Here is a 22,360-nt window from a genome sequence, read left to right as displayed (position 1 = left end):
TCGCTAAAGTACCAGGAAATAACTATGGGAAAAAAACAACACTTGCTCCCATGGGCTCCTCTGTTTGCCTAGTTCTTGCTTTTTTGCCTTGAATGTGGTAATAAAGGTCCATAACAACATTATTATACTGTTTCTGCTTTCACAGCATCACCCTGGCATCCAGGGAACCTGCATGATTCATTGTTTGCACTTCATTTTATGGCTGGCTCTGACTAGGACCAGAGATGGCCAGTGAGGATCACCTTAAGCTATACACACGGTGCCATCTGAAATGTAATCTGCACCCTACCCATAAATTGTCACTGTGGGGAACTTGTTCTTTTCTGCTGTACGAAGCCCTCAGTCCCAGCCTGAGCACGGATGAGCACCATGCACACCTGCTTTGCCTTTTCCATCTTCTCTGCTCTGGTTACAGCAGGTAAACACTATGCAAAATCTGTTTTGCAGCTGAGAAAGATTTGAAACAGAATCAGATTTGGGAGTGGCATGGGAAGATAAGAGCTTTGGAAGTGAGGTGGGGGAGATAGCGAGAAAGTGTTTCTGTACAGGGGTGCCAACTTGAATAAAATATTGGGAAAGACTGGATAATCCCTGTCCCGCATCACAAAATATGGCATGCACACACCATTTAAATGGCAATGCCCATCAACTTTTTTGGAGTGTATGTGTGTGGACCCCTCAAATATTTTATTGGAGAAAGCTGGTTTGTAGCAATTCAGACCTTTGGTTTATCTGCGTCACAAAATTTTGAGACGTGCAACCTTGAGAGTGGTAGGTTTTGCTTTGTGCATTCGTCTGGGTAGAGCAAATGAGGTAGGTCAAATATACAAACCCAAAGAAATCTCGCACACATCCCCAGCCCAGACATTGTGACCGCCTTAGTGAAAACTAGGCCTCAGATATAGGGGAAGGGGTGGAAGGCTCTGGTGCTTTTAACAATGGCAGAGAAAGAGGGGAATTTGGCAGTTTTCATGCCTGCAGCTTGAATGATGGCCTTCTCAAAATTTTCACCTGCTCTGCTACCAAAGGCCCAGGTGGCATTCTTTGCAATTGTCCTGGAAAAAACAAAAGCATCCCATTTCTCCCTGTAAGAGCACTGCGGCCATTTTGGGCACAATTTTGGGTTGAAGGAGCTTTGGGTATTGTCCATTTGTCACCAATTTTTAAAAAGGCCCTGCTTCTTTGACTTGAGGATAGGGATGGGCAGACCTGTCAATTTCAGCTTCTCATTTTTCCTATTTTAAGCTCAGTTCTCCACATTCCTACAACAGTTTGCAAATTCTTTTCCTGAATCCCCACGGAAATTCGCCAGCATTTTGCTGAGAACCCCTCCCATTATATGTATGCTTATATGCACTTTCCCCTAACAGACAAAGTTTTGCAAAGTCATTTCCCCCCTTTATGAAGCGTTTTTGTATATTTTTCCCCACTGACGTGTGTGTTTTTATGTGTACTTTATCCCAGTATATGCATTCTGTACACATCATGTGGCTAGAAAACCGTAAAGCTGTGCAAATTTCAAAGGATGGCTTTGGTTCCCAAATTGCTTTGGAAAATGTGGGTCTACGTCTCTACTTCAGTAGCCACCTCTGAAGCTTTCCTCAGGGATTTTGTCTCCCTGTCAGGAAAAGAAAAAGGCTTTAATTTCCTCTTTAAAATCAGGTGCTTATTCTCATTCTAACAGGTGTACAGCATCTAGAAGAAACAAAGACACATAAAGGAGATAACGAACGGCACAGACATCACAGTAAGTACACAAAGAGGATATGAATAATTACAAGCTTCTGAAAGCCTGCCAAAGGCAAGGATCATGGACATGGCAAGAGCAATGAGTAAACAATAACGTATGTTGAGATAAGACAAGGGGGAAGCGAAGGAAGCACCTAATAAAATGTGCAACCAAGAGAGAATAAGGATCGGAGGTGAAAGAGTCCAGATGAAACCATACTTTGCAGTTAAATGCTTAATTCTCAAGACATCGGGGCCAGATTAAAACCTTGAGACGCCCTAAAAGATTTTGGTGCCCCCAAATATATCTAATTCAAAATATAATCAATAATAAGAAAAAAATATTATTATTTGAAATGAAACAAAACCTTCAGTAAGGTGGAAAATAATGTTTATTTTTGTATACTTCCATTTTATTTATATTTGGAAAAAATATTCTCCTGCTTTTTCTAATTGCAAAGCCTTTGACCAGCTCCTCAAAACTAATCTTACGTTGACATGTCCGCTTCTGTACTTACCAGAGAAAAGGCATCCAGCCTACCTTGTTGCATAGTTGTTCTGTTGGGATTTTTAATATAATTCAACCGAGAAAATGAACTCATAGCTGAGAAATTTGTGACCATTAATGCTAAAAATCCGGCATTGGAAAATGTCTGTGGTGCCCCCTTCCCTTGATGCCCAAAGCACGTGCTTATTTTACTTAATGGTTCGTCAAAGTACTACGAGACATCAAGGCTCCCATAAGAGAAACAGGCTTCCTCTCAAATAAGGTAGCAACTTGAGGCGCTACAGTAGGATGGCAGTGAGTGGGTGTGTTCAGGAGCTGAAAAGCAATATGTGACTGTGAATGTGGTTCTGTGATGTTAGCTCCAATTGCATTTACTGCTTATTTATATCTCCAGCAGGTCTGATGTCTTGCGAAGTCTGCATTGCAGGAGGGGAGATGTGCCATGGGAAGATGCAACCTTGCTTCCTGGGGGAAGACACTTGCGCAAGCATTTTAGGGGAGACCACCCTGGGTAGGCGAAGGAGACACAGTTGTTGATCAATTTCTCTTATATAGCCTATCTGTTTTTGTTGTTAGTCAATAAACAGTATGTCAAACTGCATATAAACCGTTATTTACAAGAAAGAAAGAAAGAAAGAAAGAAAGAAAGAAAGAAAGAAAGAAAGAAAGATGTCTTTCAAGACTTATATTTCCATAATGTTCATTCCAGCAATTGATGAAGCAGGCTTGTCTTTCTATCAACTCACTGAGCTGAAAAGTTGCCTTTCTCCTATCAACTAAATCAGTTGGTGTGCCATTTCTAAATATTTCTGCAACTGCTCCCTTATAGGTGGGGCTTACGTATCCCCCCCCCCCAGTTTTTCAACACTATACTGTTTTTGCAGCAGTTGTCATCATATTTATGATTAAAGATTTCAGCTAGATAGGGATGCTTTCTTCAATTGTATGAACAAAAGACCAGCACTGGGGGTTTGGTATCAATGCATAACTGGTTGTTTATGTTATTGTTCTGACTGCTTCCAAAACTCATAACCCTGTGCTCCAAACTAGCAGGGTTGGTGAGAGTGGACAGGAGATATATTTATTATAGCCCTGTCCTCCTGGCCTGGACACTCTCTGATCCATTCCTAATTTTGGTCTTTAGGAGGAGAGGACAGGTGCTTTCAGGGAGGAGTTTCTCTCCAAAACTGTGTAAGCTGTCAGGCATAAGGTGGGAGAGTCTCTTGCTCAAGGGTGGAAGATCTTCACAGGAAAGCCCAACTGTCCTCAGATTTAAACAGCATTATTAGAGCAGGTTTGTAAGCCCCCTTTGGCTATGTGAACTTTGGGAACTTTCTGTTGCTGAAAAGCAGCGTAGAAATTTGCTAAATAAATTAACATACCTCAACATAAATTAACATACATTCACTCCTTAATGTACATTCAGTCTTTTGGACCCTAAAACAAGTAATCCTGAATTAATTGACCGCAGCTCATACTGCCAAAGAGATTCTAGACTGTTACTGCTCTCACCCATACAAATCTATCTTCTGATATTTGTCCAGCAGGTGTCACTGCTTCTTAGCATTACAGAGGTACCTCTGATTGCAAATGGGATCTGTTCCGGAGGCCCGTTCGCAACATGAAAAGCCCGTAACCTGAAGCGCCATATCTGCACAGGTGCACAGTGCGATTTGGTGCTTGTGCGCATATGTGAAGCACAATTTAGCGCTACTGCGCATGCGCGAGTGGTGAAACCCGGAAGTAACCCTTTCCGGTACTTCCGGGTCACCGCAGGACGCAACCTGAAAAAATGTAACAAGAAGCAAATGTAACATGAGGTACGACTGTAATACCGTCTGATTTTTATTTTGATAGTAAAACCATTAGGATTCAACAGATTTCTAGGCATATATGGAAATAATGTTTCTAATGCAATTTGCCCCCTCTTTTCCCCATCAGATGTCAAGGAAATAAACAACTACCTGACTTTTAGAAAACATCTGAAGGCAGCCCTGTTTAGGGAAGTTTTTAACGTTTGATGTTTTATCATGTTTTTAATATTATGTTGGGAGCCACCCAGAGCGGCTGGGGAAACCCAGGCAGAGGGCGGGGTATAAGCAAGAAATTATTATTATTATTATTATTATTATTATTATTATACTCCCCTCTGGCTACTCTGGGCAGCTTCCAGCACATGTAAAAACTTAATAAATGCAGTTACGCAGAGACAGTTCGGTATAATGTGTGAACGGACCTCTGGAGACCTCATAGTTAATTCTGATTCACCTTCTGCCCAGCCCTGCACTGATCTATCAGCATTTCCTTCCCTTTTCAAACTCTTTCTTTCTTTGCCTAGGCGTTGTGGCATTTGCAGGTGCCTTGAAGTCCTGCACTGGGCATAGAGCTTGCAAAGCTGGCATCCGGACCATGACCCTTGGGCCTGGGATCATGCTGCGAAGAAGCGCCGTGTGCTGTAAGAGAGAGAGCTGCCAGAAGCAACTGGCTAAATGTACATATCTCCTGTACTTGCCTGGCTTTGAAGATGCGCCTCCAGGCCTGAAGGGGGTGCTGTAATAAATGACAAGGACTCCATAGAGTTCTTTTGCTTATTTTAAAGCAGAGGGCTGGCAAACTTTTTGAAGCCCCCAGGCAAAATGGATAAATGACCGTGGGTACCATAGTCATGCTGTAACTCTTCCCTCCCCATCATCATCATCACCACCACCATCATTTTATTATTATTTATTAAATTTGTATACAGCCGTACTTTGGATGTCAAATGCCTTGGGTCCCGAACAAATCGGCTCCCGAACAATCAAAACCTGGAAGTGCGGAAGTGGGCGTTCCGGTTTTTGAATGATTTTCGGCAGCCAAATGTCCGACAGGCTTCTGCGGTTTCCGATTGGCTGCAGGAGCTTCCTGCAGCCAATCAGAAGCCGCGGTTGGGTTTTCGAACGTTTTGGAAATCGAACGGACTTCCAGAATGGATTCTGTTCAACTTCCAAGGTACGACTGTATTGCCCTTCGATTGAAGATCCCAGGGTGGTTCACAACAGAAAACTAGAAACTAAGAATACACAATAAAACAAAAACAGACCAAATTCCCCCTCCTGCAGAGGACTAATTGTACACCGAAGAAGTGGGTGTTAAACAGGTCCAGTGTAAATTAAGCCAGCAGAAAGCACACAAAATACAAATTTGATTCAGGTGCTATGGTTGGCTGAGATGACCTAAGCCTGGCAGTGGGGAAAGCAAGCCTGTGAAATAGGGTTTGAGTTACTGCACCCTTTTTTCTGCTTAATTTATGCCATGTTGCCAGGTCACGTGACCAAGCTGATTGGGCTTAGGATCCAGCCAAACTCTCCCCTCTTTTGGTCCAGCCTTCACCCAGTTCAGCTCACCCAACTGGTGTCTGGCTGAGCCAGGATGGGAGAGAAATGCTGTCATATCTCTGGCTGAGGTGAAGGTGAGGGAGCTAAGCTAGCACTGCCTGGCTGTGCCAGGAAATTGCCAGCTCAGGCACAGATCTGCTGGATCCTAGCCCTGCTCTTCCCAGTGGATCTTGCTACAGATGTGTTTCTACCTGCTGAAGCCCGGGAAGAAAGGCGTTGAATAGTGTGGGCTTTGGGGGGCCCGCTAGGGGTGCATTGGAAGATGGCCAACAATACCATCTCTCTGGCTCACACAAGGTAATTAAGAGGCTAACATGGGAGTAATTAGCCTCCCGGGTTTTCCCGGGGGAATGGGAAAATACTGCCTTGTCTGCGGTTGCCTATAAATCACCCCCGAGTTCAAAAGAAGGAGGGGGTGAGGGCACTAGATGGAAAGACCTTGTGTGAATTTTTTTCACTCTCCCGGACGCTACTTCTGATTGCGACCTGGTTGCAGGAGCTCAAGATAAATAATTAGAGAACAGCAAATGCACATGTTTCGAGTGAAGAAAGGGAGTATTGATTGCTAACTGAATTGACCTCTGGGAAGCTGAGCGACGGGTTGGACTGAACAGGAAAATATATCAAAGAAGACTACATAAAAGATGTCGGTATGTCAGAATGGGGCGGAAAGGGGGAAAAACATCTTTTTTTTCTCTATGTGATTACCTAACAACAACCCCCCCCCCCAAGAAGAACCATTGCAATGACCAATAACAAGTGAGATTGAATAATGAACTGTGTGGAAATGAATTATTAACTAAAGCCTTTGCTTTGTGGAAGATCTGGAAAGGAAATGGAAGGCTTTTGGGATGACGCAGTTCTAAAAGAGAACTGCCATGACAAGACAGGCTCTGTTGCAGGATTGACGGTCAAGAGGGGGAGGAAGCCACGGTTTTGTTATCATATTTGACTCTGTGTTTGATCTGGCAGAACCCCCTGAAAAGATTGATGTCGGAGCAACAGGTCTGGGAAAGCTAATGAGCAGACGCTGAGACTGTATTTTATGGAAATGTCGAAATGGCGTCTGCCGTCTGAATACGACTTTTGGATTAATGTGAAAATCCACACAGGACTATAACAACATTCATTTCAACTTGCTTGTGGAGACTTTCAGAGGTTATAAAGAAAGGAAAAAAATACGATAACAACAAGAAAATTGAAATATGATTTGTAAAGGAAAACAACAAAGAGATGAATGGACAGAACTGTGAACACCAAAGCAGCAGAAATAAGAGATGATTGGACCCTTTCTGAGCTCGAGGCATGGGTACCACCAACAAAAATTTAAAATTTGGTTTTGTAATTTGGAACTAATGTGATTTGATTGGTTTGTTAATAATTTTTTTTTTTTAAGAATAGTGTGGGCTTTGGATGGTTCATTGATCTATCCTTTATTGGGTTTGTTCTGTTGCATTCTGACTCTTGTGATTGTATTCCCTTTCCTTCCTCCCAGTACCCCCAGTCAATACTACAAGGAACGGCTTCACCTGCCCAGCTTGCTATGCGAAAGATTCACATTCATGCAAAGCTGAAGGGTCCATGGATTGTACTGGAACAGAGGACCATTGTGTTCACATTACAGGCATTCTGGAATCAGTAGAAGGTAAGTCAGCAGGGAACAAATCTGAGGAAGAGAGCTGAATTCAACTGACATGAATCTGTTGGAAGACACCACAGGATCATCAAGTCCACCCCCCTCCCCCCGGGAAGGCAGGAATCTTTTGCCCAATGTGGGGCTTGAACCCACAACTCTGAAATTAAGAATCTAGTACACAGCTCCATTTGCACTATATGTTTAAGGCAGTATCATGCCGCTCTAAACAGTCATGGCTTCCCCCAAAGAATCCTGGGAGCTGTAGTTTGTTAAGGCTGCCAAGCGTTGCTAGGAGAACTCCTATTTTCCTCATAGAGCTACAGTTCTCACAGTGGTTTAATAGTCGACTTCTCTTTTGTGGGAATTTTGCAAATTGTAGTTCTGTGCTTTTGGGAAGCTGCAACTCTTTAAGGTGGCGTGATACTGCTTTAAATGCTTATTTTTTATTGCATTTATTGTTGTTGTTGTTTAGTCGTTTAGTTGTGTCTGACTCTTCGTGACCCCATGGACCAGAGCACGCCAGGAACTCCTGTCCTCCACTGCCTCCCACAGTTTTGTCAAACTCATGTTGGTAGCTTCGAGAACACCATCCAACCATCTTGTCCTCTGTCGTCCCCTTCTCCTTGTGCCCTCCATCTTTCCCAGCATCAGGGTCTTTTCCAGGGAGTCTTCTCTTCTTATGAGGTGGCCAAAGTACTGGAGCCTCAGCTTCAGGATCTGTCCTTCCAGTGAGCACTCAGGGCTGATTTCCTTCAGAATGGATAGGTTTGATCTTCTTGCAGTCCATGGGACTCTCAAGAGTCTTCTCCAGCACCGTAATTCAAAAGCATCAATTCTTCGGTGATCAGCCTTCTTTATGATCCATCTCTCACTTCCATACATCACTACTGGGAAAACCATAGCTTTAACTATACAGACCTTTGTTGGCAAGGTGATGTCTCTGCTTTTTAGGATGCTAAAAAGCATTTATATCCCCACCTTTTTTTCAAGGAGCTCCATTCAGAGTTTCCTTCCTCCCCATTTCCTCCTCACAACAACCTTGTGAGGCAGGTTAGACTGAGAGGCAGATGACTAGCCGAAGGTCACCCAATGAGCTTCATGGCTGAGAGGGGATTTGTACCACAATCTCCTAGCTCCTAGTCCCACACTTTAAGAACTACAGTACACCAAACTGGCCAGAGCGACCCAGCTGGGATGGTGATGGGCTTCTTTTTCACATGAGGATGAATCAAGAGAGGTGCCATCAGTGAGTTTGTGGTACAGAGACCAACATAAACTCTAAGAAGCTAATGCAATTTAAACGGGGTAAATGCCGCTGCTGTAACTTACTCCTTTTCCCAAAAACTCTGTTCAGCAGCAGGGCTAAAGCAGTATCATACCACTATAAACAGTACTCTTTTTTGATAATAATTTTTATTAGTTTTCAATTACAATAACAGCCTCATTATAACAATGCCAAATTATACAAATTTTGTATATATATAATACAAGTAGTAATACCAATCATTCAGATGACAAATTGTACAATTTGGGTGACATCCCCCCCCCCCGCCCCACGAGCTAGAATTGATGGTTGGATGATTTACTTAATTTCTGTGTTCCAAAATCTTAAAAAATTCAGTTACGCTGCACTCAAAATAACAATCCCTTATACAGCAACTGCAATTTTAACGACTTCCATTCGTACTGACACATTAAATGATTTATAAAGCTACAGGAGAAGCATTCAAACTCTCTCCTTATTCTTCCTGCATGTGGGAGTTATTCTGCCCATAATGTTTCTTCCTGTCATTGTAATATATTATGTCTATCTTTTGCCACTATAAACAGTCCTGGCTTCTTCCAAAGAATCCTGGAAACTGTAGTTTGTTAAGGGCGCTGAGAGTTCTTAGCAAACTCCTTATTCCCTCTACTTCCCAGATACAGTTCCCAGAGTTTCCTGAAAAGAGGGATGGATTGTTAAACTATTCTGGGAATTGTAGGGGGACACGAGTCTCCTTTCAGCACCCTTAACAAATGACAGTTCCCAGGATTCTTTGGAGGAATCTGTGGATGTTTAAAGCGACTCGATACTGCTTAAAATGGATAGCCCAGATGGGGCCTAGAAGTCCAGGGAGTTCAAGAGAACCAGAAAGAGCCCAAAGAGAATTCATTGGCTTTACAGCAGTGTAGATCAGATTTAATTCTACCGAAGGTTTCGGTTTACACCAAGGCAATGACACTGACCGGAGCTTAAGAGAGCTCAGAGCAGAATGCCGTGTCCAGAGATTAAAAAAAACAAAAGCAAAAGAAGGATCCATGAGACATGACCCTGCCTCTCTCTTTTTGCTTTGCAGTTGCTGCGAATGAAAGGTTTGCAGCCAGAGGTTGTGCTGTGCCCAGCGTCTGCGAGCATAGCAAGGGGATGGCTGTTTTTGCTGGTGTTTACACTTACACACTGTCCACAGTCAGGGAATGCTACGCAGCCCCTTCTGCGAAGAATGCTGCCTGTCTTCACCACCAACACTCCTGGCTGGGGACCCTTTTCCTCTGCACACTGCTGCTTCCAGTGTCCTCCGCCTGTGTTCTGCCCAGTCTCTCATCCTGGCTGATAAAGTGCTTCACTTGATCTCTCTCCTCTGCAATGACAAGTCTGCCATAGCGTACATAACATAATAGGGCTGTACACAACATGCACACAAACATGCAGACCCTCCAAGTTTTCCAGGGACAGTCCTGCATCTACAGAAGCTATCCTGTTTTTCAATATCCCGCTTTTCCTTAGGACTGTTTTCATCGAATAAATGTTGGAGAGTATGGAGTAACCTGTTGACTTTGCCTATGCTCCTCTTCAGTAACAACCTGAGGGTTTCAAGGTGTCAAACATAAAGTCATATTTACTACAAATATTTAAAGTATAAGTTCATTCAAGCGTTATGTTTCAGCAGAGGCAAACACGGCTATTTCCTGCATAAAATACATATTTATGAAGTATCTCGGGTTACAAACGCTTCGGGTTACAAACTCTGCTAACCAGGAAGTAGTTGCTCTGGGTTGAGAACTTTGCCCCAGGATGAGAACGGAAATTGCATGCCGGTGGCACGGCAGCAGCAAGAGGCCACATTAGTGAAAGCACGCCTCAGGTTAAGAACGGTTTCGGGTTAAGAACGGACCTCCGGAACGAATTAAGTTCGTAACCTGAGGTACCACTGTATTACAAAAATGACTTTAATAAGTCACATTAGAGTGCTTGTAAAATATTTAATATGCCTACAATCCAGGGCATGAACTAAATGTCAACTATTCTTTACGAATGCTTTTTTTCAGCAAGAGCCCACCTCTCGGAGTCTATTGCCATTCTCAGAGAACAAGGGAGAAGTTCATGGTGAGCTCCAGCACCTCTTTTTCTAGAGAAATAGCACAGCCTTTAGCCAGTGGTACCCAAACTTTTTTCAAAGAGGGCCAGAATTGATGAAGTGAAGGGCCGTGAGGGCCGACCAATGGGCCAACCAAAGTTGTCAACCTTTTTTAAGGGTTGAAGTTGTTGAGGGTTTTTTTAGGATTCTACCCCAGGAAATAAACTGCCACAGGGCTGGATTAAACCGACCGGCGGGCCGGATTATGCCCCCAAAATGAACTTTGGACATGCCTAGTTTAGACTGAACAATGAAATCATGTAAGCAAGGCTGCAGTCCTAACCCCACTTTCCTGGGGGGTCAGCTCAATTCAATTCCATGGGATTTAATTCTGAGTAGATGTGATTAGGATGGCAGACGCTAATGGCTTTGTGATGGGCCATTAGCCGTTTCACTTTGTATTTTAGGTGCCAGAAGAATCTGTGTTGTTTTCTCTGCAAAAGACTTAAAAGGGCTGCCACTCTGGAAATTAATTATGTTTGAAAGGGAACATGCTAAGAAGGCGATAGATTTGTAACAGTTCCTGTTGATGACTGAGATATGAAGGTCCATCGTGTACCTGGAATATTTGCAAAATAAAAAAAAGGTGGAGAAGAAGGTATATTTCTCCGTCAGTGAATGGAAGAAACTCTGGTGCAAAACAGACCAATTGCAGGAGAATGAAAAAAAACACAGGATGAAAATGAATGGCAGAACGGATTAAGACATGTTCACACATCACTACCCTAAGGCGCCATGGAATGCACAAACAACGTATATAATCTCATTCTCCCCCCGCCCCATTGCTGGGAGGGTGCGTGGGTTGGATGAGAGTGAAGAAGCAGCTGTATTACAGTAAATGAAGATGTAAACACTGGAGGAGTTCATCCCCAGTAACGTGGGGCTCATGTTTCGTAGATGGGAGTGTTACAGCAGCGTGCCTGTTTTTCATCTGTCAGCCACTGGACTTTATGTAACTGTACAACCAGAGTTACTTTTGGGAACAGGCTGTTTAAATTTAGAAGGCGTCTCTCCTTGATTTCCCATCTGAGGCCCTGCATTCCTTCCTGGCTCACCCAGATACCACCTAAACGCAACTTCTCCCCTCCAGAACTCTGGATAAAATAATACTCCATCTCCCTTTAAAGATATCTGAGAAAGGGAGGGGTAGAGGCAGTTGTTGCTTGGGCAAATAATGCATAGCTTCCTTCCCACTTAGTGCCATGGGTCTTCTGGAACATAGGCCAGAAACACAAGATTTCATAACAAAATAAATTGGCATATAGTGCAGCGACCTCCCCAAGCAAAACTCTTTCAGTACTGGTTGCAGCATCTACTTCCATGACTTCTCACCGTTAACTCCAGCCAGCAGCAAAGTGGGAGACTTTCAAATTTGTTCTCAAACTGCAGAGCAAAATGGGAGCAGGGGAACAGGATGAATCAGCAGCTTGACATTGGGCCAAGGATCCAACGTTGTGTGTGGCACGAAGATTAGCTTCTATCAGCAACCAGCATTTTTCTGTCTGCATTGTGACTTGGATGCACTTTCTGTTAGTTTCTGTTATGAGATTATAAGATCTAAGACATAAAACAAATGTTCATAAATGCACCAGGCAAACACATACACAAATATGAAACAGTACAGGAAAACAGTCCTAAAGCCATTTTGACTCTTTCAGTGACTTCAGATGTTCCTCTGCAGTGTGATGCAGTGGTTAGGAGCGGTAGACTTGTAATCTGGTGAACCGGGTTCACGTCTCCACTCCTCTACATGCAGCTGCTGGGTGAACTTGGGCTAGTCACATTTCTCTGAAGTATCTCAGCCTCACTCACCTCACAGAGTGTTTGTTGTGGGGGAGGAAGGGAACGGAGATTGTTGGCCGCTTTGAGACTCCTTAGCGTAGTGATAAAGTGGGATATCAAATCCAAACTCCTCCTCCCTATCTTCTTCTTCTTCTTCTTCTTCTTCTTCTTCTTCTTCTTCTTCTTCTTCTGTTTGGATGGAAATGGAAAAAGCCTCCCCATTGTCCCTGTGCTCACAAATCCTGCCTTAAGGGCACATTTGGGTATGAATAGGGTGAGCCTGTGACCTGGACTCAGAAATTAAGTATTTATCATCACAAAAGAATGGCCAGGCTGTCCAGGTAAACCCACTAACAGGTTTCCTTCCAGAAAGGATTCTGCTGTAGACCACCCCTTCTGTGATGTATGTATGATGTATTGAGGGGGGGGGTCTTGAGCTACAGGGTGGCAATTTCAAAAGTCTATATAAGGGCTTGCACACCATTGTTCTGGGTTCCTCCTCCCTCCTGCTTGGGGGGGGGGGGTGAGCACCCTGTTGCAACAGTTTAATAAAGATCCTGCTTACTAGTTGCTTTGCTTCTCGGTGTTCTCTGGTTGGCCTCTGCTATTTTCTCCTAGTGATAGAGAACCTACATAAGGACTCTATATGGGCTCTTGGGTGCCCCATAAGGGAAAAGGTGCAGATCTGTCTTATAACAGTTTCTATATATTTGGGTAACAGCATACTAAAATGAGGAAGGTACAGGTTTCCAGCCACTTCAACAGATGTTTCCCTCTCCAAATTAGTCCCATTTGCCAGGGCTGGATTAAAGAGGCTGCAGAACATTTGCATGGGTGATCTGTGTCCTTTGAAGAGATGAAGCTCTGAGGTAGCCTGGTGACTTTGATAACTGGTATGCACAAAGTATAAAACATACTCTGTTATGCTCATGAGTTTGGTTCTACTACCCCAAGATTAGGCAAATCAGACATGCTGTAAGGCAGGCTTCCTCAACCTCGGCCCTCCAGATGTTTTTGAGACTACAATCAATTCCCATCATCCCTGACTACTGGTCCTGCTAGCTAGGGATCATGGGAGTTGTAGGCCAAAAACATCTGGAGGGCCGAGGTTGAGGAAGCCTGCTGTAAGGCATCAATGTTATATCTCCAGATAGGACAAGTAGGATTGCATTTGGCTTGTACTTGTTTGGCCTTAACTTTGCGGAGAAATGCTTGGAACCAGTCCTTTGTTAAACCTTTTTTTCCTGGCCCTGGCTGTGGCATAGGAGCAAAATGGTAAGGGGTGCAAAATTTCACCAACCACTGCAGCCTCAATACAGATGTGTGTGCTTCTGTTGCTGGGCTCTGTTGAAAATGACTTCTCCATGTGAACCAGGAATGCCACTACCGATCTCAAGAGGGGGTGGGGTTGCGGGCTCACAACCCCGCCCACACTCCCGCGGGGCTGGCGTCAGCCTCGCGGGAATCAGGGATTCCCCAGTTACACCCCCGCGCGCCAGCCAATCAGCTGGTGGCGGGGGCGGGCCTTTCGGAGGCCACATAAGGTTGGGGCAGCCCTTGGCTCGCCCCTTTTCTCCTTGCTGCGAGCGCGACTTGGATCTCTCCTCGCGCTGCTGCTACCTTTGTGCTTTTGTCTTGGCTTTGTTCCTATTTTACTTCACCTAGCTCAAGCTCCTCACTCTCTTGGCGTCAACTTATCCCCCTTTCTGCTGGTGGCGTCGTGCGCTCCCGCCCTTGGAAGCTCCGTGGGGGCGATCAAGGCTAGCGCAGCTCTTTTCCCTTACTCGTTTATCTTACTCGTTATCTTACTCGCCCCCTTACTTGTTCATCCGGAGCCACGGACCCGCCGCTGCTTGCCCCACACATCACGAGAGACTGACGCACGGATCAGCGGAGGGATCGGCGATCGTGAGCGGCAGCAGCACTCACGGAAGGTTTAGTTATTCAGCGGGAACAAGGGACCGTCGGGGGTGGGCTCCGGGGGAGGGAGCGGGCGCCGAGCTCTAGACACCGGCTGCTGTTCGTGGCCAACTTTCTGCCTGTTCGCTTCCCATCGGATAGCGTTTGGCTTAGCAGCCCTCAGGAAGCGGGGGAGCGTTGTCAGATCTGCTTTAAATTACATTCAGGTTGGTGTACGTTTTCGGGGTTTTGAGGCATTGGGGCTTTCTTCTTTTGCGTACCTTTTGTTCTGCTGCCATCGATTGCTATGGTCGGGTGGTGCTGAGGCAATCCCAGCATCTTTACCTGGTTAGGGACAACCTTAGCGGCTTACTTAAATTCCAGCAGTTCGTGGAGTACTCCTCAGCATCAGTTAGTTCCGGCGTCCAGGTTGCTGGGACAACGTGCGTGGCTGGTCGCCATCTTAGGTGGACCACGTGGCATCGGCGGCAGCCATTTTAGGTGAGGCAGATCTCATTAGAAGGCTTCCGTGTTCAGCCTCTCCTTCAGTACCTGGCCTGGGTGATATTGTTTTGATGAGCTAGTTTATGTTAATTGCTTCATTACCTTTATTACTTTTGGCTTTTGCGGACTTTTAGGCCTTTTCTCCTTAACTTTTACCCCGTGACTAAATTCTTATTTGTTATTATAGTTTATTCACGCATTTTATTCCCTCACTTATTTCCAGTGCTGGCTCGTTAGCAAGTCCTAGGATTTATTGCCTTTCAGCCAACAGCCGGCTGCTTCTCATTTTTGGCCTTTTCCTTAATTATTCGTTCAGGGATTACTCTCTTTAACCTGGGATTTTACGCTTCAGTGGTCAGGTATTTGCCTTGTTTAAGCAAAGTGTCTGACAACGATTAATAACATCTTTGATAATACTTCTTATTTGTCTAATAAATAATATTTTATAATAATTTAAAAAATAAAAAAATAAAAAATAGATAAATAAATTATTATTATTATTATTATTATTATTATTATTATTTAAATTTTATATATATATATATATATATATATATATATATATATATGCAATTTAAATATATATATATATATATATTCTGTTTGATACCTGAACACAGCTTAATAGGCCAAGTAAACAAGCAGGACACGAACAAGTTGTAGGCTTAGCATAGTCTGCTGGAAGTACTTTTTACTGTTTGATCAGCAGTTGATTATACGTTTAAACTAATTTAGTGCCCCGCGCCGATTTTGCTTTCTGCTTCCCGCTTTATTATGGAGGGCAACGGTAACCCCCAGGCACCTCAGCCTGGCAATGTTCTGGTGCCAACAGGCCCGTGCAATCCTCAGGCCCTGGCTCAGCTATTTTCCGCTTTGCAATCCTTTTATGCCCAGTGCAGGGCACCCATCACCCCTTCCCCGAACATTGTAGAAGTGACTCAGGATATTATTGCGGATACCCCCCCCCCCAGTCAGCAGGGTCAGGATGGGCCCTCCACCAGTGCAGCTTCCACGGTCCAGCAGGCCCCCAGCAGGCCTTGGACGCGTCAGCAAACGGCGCGTGCTCAAAAGTCTAAGTCAGGTCTGCAGAAGGGTAAGGCACCTGCCCAAAAGCCTAGGGCCAATACACAGAAGCCTAGACCCCCGGTGGCCACCCACGTCGGGAGGTAATAGACGTTCCTAATGTTTTTCAGGACAACCCAGGGCAGCAGAGCTCCTCGGAGGGGTCAACATCGGATGAGGAGATACTTCCACAGCAGGCGGCCCAGGTCATCAATGATCCTGCCCCGGGCGACGGTGTCTCACGGAGTGGAAAATGGAAGTTGAAGAAGAAGCATCGGTCAAAGAAGAACAAGAGGGGAGACACTTCTGACTCTGAGGAGGAAACAGGTACTTCTTCGGAAGGGGATAGCGATGCTCCTTTGGAGACATATTGGGGAGAAGGGGAGGACATGGGAGTCCCACTGTGGATCCATGAAAGGAGGGCCAACTCTCACAGAAAAGCCTTTAACGGCACTCTTGACTGGAAGGATGGGGCCCTGGTCCAGGACGTTAAAGTCTCAACCAACTCTGCCACCGACTTTATTCTGGGAAATCTCCTCTCTAAGAAGAAGAGGAATAAGATATTGAATGGCGATTACGTTGATATGTTCTCGTTGCTACCCCCAGCTCAGGTTAAGGGAAAAGGTGAGAAAAGAAGGTATTACGGAAAAAAGAGGTACAGGGCTCCTCGGGTTGAGCGAACCTTTGAGAATTGGCTTAACGGGTATCAGGTCTTTATGGCAGTAGTGTCCGGCTGTTACCCCAAACGGGGCATGCACCTCGCGTCTTATCTGGCGCACGTCAGGCGGGCGCGGGAATTGGCAGGCGATGAGGCCGCCTTGGCGTATGATGAGGAATTTCGGAGGAACGCCTCGCTGCTGTCCTCTACACGCTGGGACCAAAAGGACAACAACTGCTGGATGGAGCAAGAAATCCACCGAGCTGCCGAAATCTGGTAAGGTCGAGACTCAATGCCGTAGACAGCGCTGGGACTTCAACAAGGGTACCTGTCAGCGCGCAGCCTCTAAGTACGTGCACGAATGTGATAAGTGCTTGGGCAGTCACCCTGCTATCAACTGCTACAAAGGGAGGCAGCAGCCCTTTCGCGGAGGCACCTCACCCGGGATAATCGAGGTGCCCCTGCGGGACCTGCCGGTCCCGCCCAAGGGCCATCCGGGTCCCGATACTAACGTTTCCCTCAGCCTGGCGTACTCCCCGATAAAATTACAGCCCCTGAGAGCACTGTTAAAGCTTTACCCAGACAGACAAGCGGCCCGCCTTTTAGATGAAGGGTTTTCTTGGGGCTTTAGAATCCCAGTCACCTTCACCCCCAATCCAAGCTGTCCTCCTAACCAGAAGTCTGTGCTTGAAAGACCCGACATTGCCGCAAAAAAGATCCAAAAAGAGATTGCTGCCGGGCGGGTGGCCGGCCCCTTCACTTCCCCCCCCCCATTGAAGGTTTGCATATTTCCCCTCTTGCCATTGTCCCTAAGAAGGCCCCCGGGGAATTTCGAATGATACATAACTTGTCTTATCCCAAGGGTGCCTCAGTCAATGACGCCATCCCCCAGGAGATGTGCATAGTGAAGTATGCCTCTTTCGATCAAGCTGTGCGGCTGGTTAGGAGCTTTGGTAGGGGCGCCTTTATGGCAAAATGAGACATTGAGTCGGCATTTCGCCTTCTTCCGGTTCACCCAGATGACCATCGCTGGTTGGGTTTCAAGTTCCAGGAACACTTCTTCATCGATAAAGCCATGCCTATGGGTTGTTCAATCGCCTGTGCTGCGTTTGAGACCTTTAGCACATTTTTGGAATGGGCCTTAAAGTTTAGAACTGGCTCCGAAGGGGTGGGGCACTATCTGGATGACTTTATTTTGCTTGCGAGGAACACCGGTGAGTGCAGGACCCTGCTCCAAGCTTTTGAATCCTTAGCCAGGGACCTGGGGGTCCCTCTGGCAAGTGAGAAGACAGAGGGCCCGGTCACGACCATGACTTACCTGGGTATCGAACTGGACACTTTGGCCCAAACTTCTCGCTTACCAGCCGAGAAGTTGGTCTCTTTGAAAGAACTTATTGGCCAAATGCTGCCTTTGAAGAAGGTCACCCTGAGACAAATTCAATCCCTTCTGGGGCACCTCAATTTTGCCTGCCGTGTGGTTTCCCCCGGCCGCCCCTTTTGCGGCCGTCTAGCTAAGCTGTCCGCGGGCTTACGGTCTCCACATCATAGGGTTCGCCTTTCTAAGGCCGTAAAGTCCGACCTTCAACTTTGGTTGCAATTCCTTGATGGTTTTAACGGCATATCCTTGTGGCAGGATACCTTGGTCTTGCAGTCGGATTTTCAGGTACATTCGGATGCAGCCGGATCCTTAGGTTTTGGTGTTTACTTCAGAGGGCAGTGGTGTGCCCAGCGCTGGCCTCCCTCTTGGCAGGGTAAACCAATACTGCGCGATTTGACTTTCCTGGAATTCTTCCCCATCGTAGTTGCAATCCACATATGGGAGGAACAGTTTAAAAACCATAGAGTTTGTTTCTGGACGGACAACCAAGCGGTTGTCTCGGTTCTGAATAGGCAATCTGCGCATTCCCCTAGAGTTGCCTCACTGTTGCGTTATTTCGTCCTTTCATGCCTGCGGTTGAACCTTCATGCTTCTGCCAAATTCGTTCCCGGTATAGACAATAACATTGCGGATGCTTTATCTCGTTTCCAGATGGAACGCTTTCGCTCATTGGTGCCGGATGCGCAGCGGCAGCCGCGACCGTTTCCGGAGCACCTCTGGAGTATTGGCAACGAGAAGCAATAAAGGGAGTATTGTCCGCACTGGCTCCTTCCACCCTTAAATCTTATAATAAGGCTTGGCTAGACTTTACATCTTTCCGCAGGAAGAAGGAGCGGTTCAGGCTCGGCAGGCCGCCATCTAAGTCGGAAGTCATAGAGTATCTGGTTTACCTCCGAGACCTGGGTCGGGCTCCCAAAACCCTCAATATCCATTCAGCGGCGATTTCCTTCTTTTCTAAAGCCTTATTCTCCGTTGACCCCTGTTCACATTTTGTGGTTCGGAAAATGCTGGAGGGCTGGCGCAGGGCCAGACCTCAGGGCCAAGATGGTAGAAGGCCCATAACGCTTGACATACTTACCCAAATCCGCAGGAAGCTAAGGGTCCTTTGTTGGTCTAGGTACGAGGCCAGATTATTCTCTGCAGCATTTTCATTTGCATTCTTTGGGGCTTTGCGCATTGGTGAGGTGGTCTGCGAACACCGTGCAGCCAATAGGGGCCTATTTTTGGAGGATGTAACGGTAACCAGCTCACACGTGCTACTAAAAATCCGCAGTTCCAAGACCGATCAGCTTGGCAGGGGAGCCTTGATCCGCCTCCAGGCAACCCAGAAGGCTGGCCCTTGCCCAGTAAAAGATGCTAAGAAATATTTGTGTGTAAGACCAAAATCTAATGGCCCCTTTTTCTTGCATTACGATGGATCCTTTCTCTCCAAACATCAGTTCACAAGGGTCATGCGCAAAGCGATCGCGGCTATTGGTCTTCCGCAAGAGGAGTATGCTGCGCACTCTTTTCGCATTGGTGCAGCGACCACCGCCGTCCATATGGGCCTACCGGCTGAGAGGATTATGGACATGGGGCGTTGGAAATCCAATGCTTACAAGGGCTACATTCGGAAGCCCTTTTAATCTCCCGTCAGTCTTTCTCTCCTTCCCACCGAATATATACCTCACCCGGCTTTCTTATTTTTATTCTTCCAGGTGCTGTGTTGGTGCAACTGTGGATTATCGGCCACAGTATCGTTCATTGGGCAAAACGTCGAGCAGAGCACAGGCGTTTCCATGCTGACCTCAAACTACCTAGCTATGTTAAAGTTTCTTGGATTACTAGGCGTGGTATGCGTTGGGAAGAATTCTTCCCAGTCATATCCAGAAAAATTGCGGAGGAAGGTGCCCCCGACGCCTTGGTTGTACAACTGGGCGAGAACGACCTGGCTTATAGAAAAGGGGTAGACTTAATGTGGAACATTATGAATGATTTGGAACTGTTGAGGGCATCTCACGCCAACACTACGATAATTTGGTCATCCTTGCTGGAAAGGCGGCTTTGGCGGGATGCGGCAAAACTCGCTGCTGTGGATAAAGCCAGACGGATTGTGGAGCGCAATGTCGCGCGTAGGGTGGCTGCGCTGGGCGGACGGGTTATCAAACACCCCGAAATTCAATATTGCAGGGATACGCTCTATCGCTGGGATGGCGTGCATCTATCTGATGCTGGCAACGATATCTGGCTTTCGGACATCTTTAAGGGTATTAGGGATTGGTTACAGGTCTGAGGGTATTGGCGGCGAGCCGGCTCAATGCGGCTCGAGTGGCGGTAGGCATTGGCCGGGGTATTGTCATGCAAATGTGGTCGGGGGGAGGAGCGCCATCACCTCCCCCAATGATTGAAGGGTAGTTCGTTAAAGGACTCCGAGGGGCGACGCCTCGTCCGAAACCTATGGAGGCTAGGGCCTAAAGCGCGCCCCCGAGCGGTAACCCCTCGGGGAGCGCCTAGGGATATGCATCTCGGGTAGCTCCCCCTGTTGGTGTTTAACCCTTCCCGGTCAGACCGGATAGTCGGTTAGGGGCCAATGCCTAAAGCCAATACCTCTCTTACCTGTAATCAATAAAGTTGTGGCCATTTTCGCCCATTAACTTAAATTACTTGTGTCCTGTGTCTTTATTCATTACACTTGTGGGAGGGAGTAAATAGCCACGCAATTGACCTCTTCAGACAACAGAACAACTCTTTTTCTCTCATCTCTGCAGCTGCTGGGTGACGCAGAGACCATTAGGCAGTTGAATGTCCATGTGTACTCTGTCCATTTCCTTTCCTCCCACTCCCTCTCCGTGTGGCCCTGGCTCCTGGCAACCCACGCTATGCCACTGCTGTCTGCCCCCCCCCATGGGGCTTAGAGGGAGAGCCTGGAGATGGTCTTTCTGGCAGGGAATGAGGGCCAAGTGTCCCAACACTGGGTGGTGGATCCTTATTTAGGGCCCTAGGTATTCCAACATGTCCCCTGTTTCTCCATGGAAAAATGGGGAGAAATGTGTACTGGTTCTCCTTGTTGTTGAACGGTGTTACAAGGCCGCATCCTTCATGTTCTCCATCTCAAGCTTTTTTATGCTCCCCAGGTTACCACACCCTTTGTTCCCCCGAGGCACTGTGACTGAGCTTGTCTCCCATCAAGCAGACTAAGCTGGTGCCCCACCCTGCTCCTTCCTCTCCCTCTCTTATCCATGGCATGGAGAGAGTGGGTGGTGAATAGCGGAGAATGTCCTGTGTGAGTGTCTGGAGGTGGTTGGGGGATGGATGGTGGCTAACAGATTGAGGCGGAATCCCGACAAGCCAGAAGTACTGTTTTGGGGAGACAGGAGGTAGGTAGGTGAGGGGGACTCCCTGGTCCTGAATGGGGTAACTGTGCCCCTGAAAGACCAGGTGCGCAGCCTGGGAGTCATTTTGGACTCACAGTTCTCCATGGAGGTGCAGGTGAATTCTGTGTCCAGGGCAGCTGTCTCCCAGCTCCATCTGGTACACAGGCTGAGACCCTACCTGCCCACGCATTGTCTCACCAGAGTGGTGCATGCTCTGGTTATCTCCCGCTTGGACTACTGCAGTGAGCTCTATGTGGGGCTACCTTTGAAGGTGACCCGGAAACTACAATTAATCCACAATGCGGGAGCTAGACTGGTGACTGGGAGTGGCCACCGAGACCATATAACACCAGTCCTGAAAGACCTACATTGGCTCCCAGTTTGTTTCCAAGTATAATTCAAAGTGTTGGTGCTGGCCTTTAAAGCCCTAAATGTCCTCAGCCCAGTATACCTGAAGGAACGCCTCCACCCCCATCATTCAGCCCAGACACTGAGGTCCAGCTCTGAGGGCCTTCTGGTTGGTTGGTTGGTTATTTATTTATTTATTTATTTACTTACTTACTTATTTACTTACTTTCTTCCTCTCTTGTAATTTGAATATAACTTGAATTTGAGGACATGCAAACAGAATGGTGGAAGATTCAGCTCAAATACAGTGGTACCTTGTTTCCCAAACCTAATCTGTTCCAGAAATCTGTTCCAAAACCAAAGCATTCTAAAACCAAGGCATGCTTTCCCATAGAAAGTAATGCAAAATGGATTAATCAGTTCCAGACTTTTAAAAACAACCCCTAACACACCAATTTAACATGAATTTTCCTATCTAAGAAGACTATTGATCCATAAAATGAAAGCAATAATCAATGTACTGTACTATAAAATAAATAAGACAGTATTGAAGATGATCAAAATTAAAATTAATATTTTTTCTTACCTGCACTGATGATAGTCATTATTTGGATGGGGGACTTTTATCCATTTCTGCAGTCACACAATCAATCAATCAATCAATCAATCAATCTGTAGCTGAACAGGGTTCCACACAGTCACAAAAACAAGTCACAAAAATGAAGTCACAAGTCA

General features: G+C 46.2%; 2 protein-coding genes and 1 long non-coding RNA gene across 4 annotated transcripts in view; 2 read left to right on the top strand and 1 right to left on the bottom strand.

Moving 5' to 3' along the window:
* The window catches only part of LOC310851730 (phospholipase A2 inhibitor 25 kDa subunit-like), a 1,159,037-nt gene that overhangs the window by 1,012,524 nt on the left and 124,153 nt on the right, over positions 1-22,360 (top strand). The gene's annotated exons all lie outside the window — the stretch shown is intronic.
* LOC310851630 (phospholipase A2 inhibitor and Ly6/PLAUR domain-containing protein-like) lies at positions 34-11,242 on the top strand. The gene is made up of 6 exons (XM_083754222.1): positions 34-418; positions 1,685-1,747; positions 2,631-2,747; positions 4,575-4,727; positions 7,106-7,255; positions 9,583-11,242. Exons 1-6 carry the CDS (start codon positions 361-363, stop codon positions 9,852-9,854), a joined length of 813 nt encoding a protein of 270 aa, XP_083610348.1. The 5' UTR covers positions 34-360; the 3' UTR covers positions 9,855-11,242.
* LOC310851837 lies at positions 9,758-22,330 on the bottom strand. Of its 2 annotated transcripts, XR_014567861.1 has the most exons (4): positions 22,212-22,330; positions 11,974-12,198; positions 11,160-11,200; positions 9,758-9,859 (listed from the first exon to the last, which is right to left on the bottom strand). It is a non-coding gene; the product is annotated as an uncharacterized lncRNA (long non-coding RNA). The 2 variants fall into 2 exon arrangements; XR_014567862.1 differs by lacking the exons at positions 9,758-9,859; positions 11,160-11,200 and adding an exon at positions 9,961-10,087.

The sequence above is a fragment of the Podarcis gaigeae genome, assembly GCF_964106915.1.
Source record: "Podarcis gaigeae genome assembly, chromosome: 8".
Classification (NCBI taxonomy): domain Eukaryota; kingdom Metazoa; phylum Chordata; class Lepidosauria; order Squamata; family Lacertidae; genus Podarcis; species Podarcis gaigeae.
The sequence above is the reverse complement of the archived record's forward strand: the minus strand, read 5'-3'. Positions and strand labels throughout refer to the sequence as shown.

What these genes read in the sequence shown, in the direction of transcription:
- LOC310851630 (XM_083754222.1), top strand. Translation starts at nt 361, where the DNA reads ATGAGCACCATGCACACCTGCTTTGCCTTTTCCATCTTCTCTGCTCTG. An exon ending in CTCTGCTCTGGTTACAGCAG is followed by an intron (nt 419 to 1,684) that starts GTAAACACTATG and finishes TCATTCTAACAG; the next exon opens with GTGTACAGCATCTAGAAGAA. An exon ending in CCAGAAGCAACTGGCTAAAT is followed by an intron (nt 4,728 to 7,105) that starts GTACATATCTCC and finishes CCTTCCTCCCAG; the next exon opens with TACCCCCAGTCAATACTACA.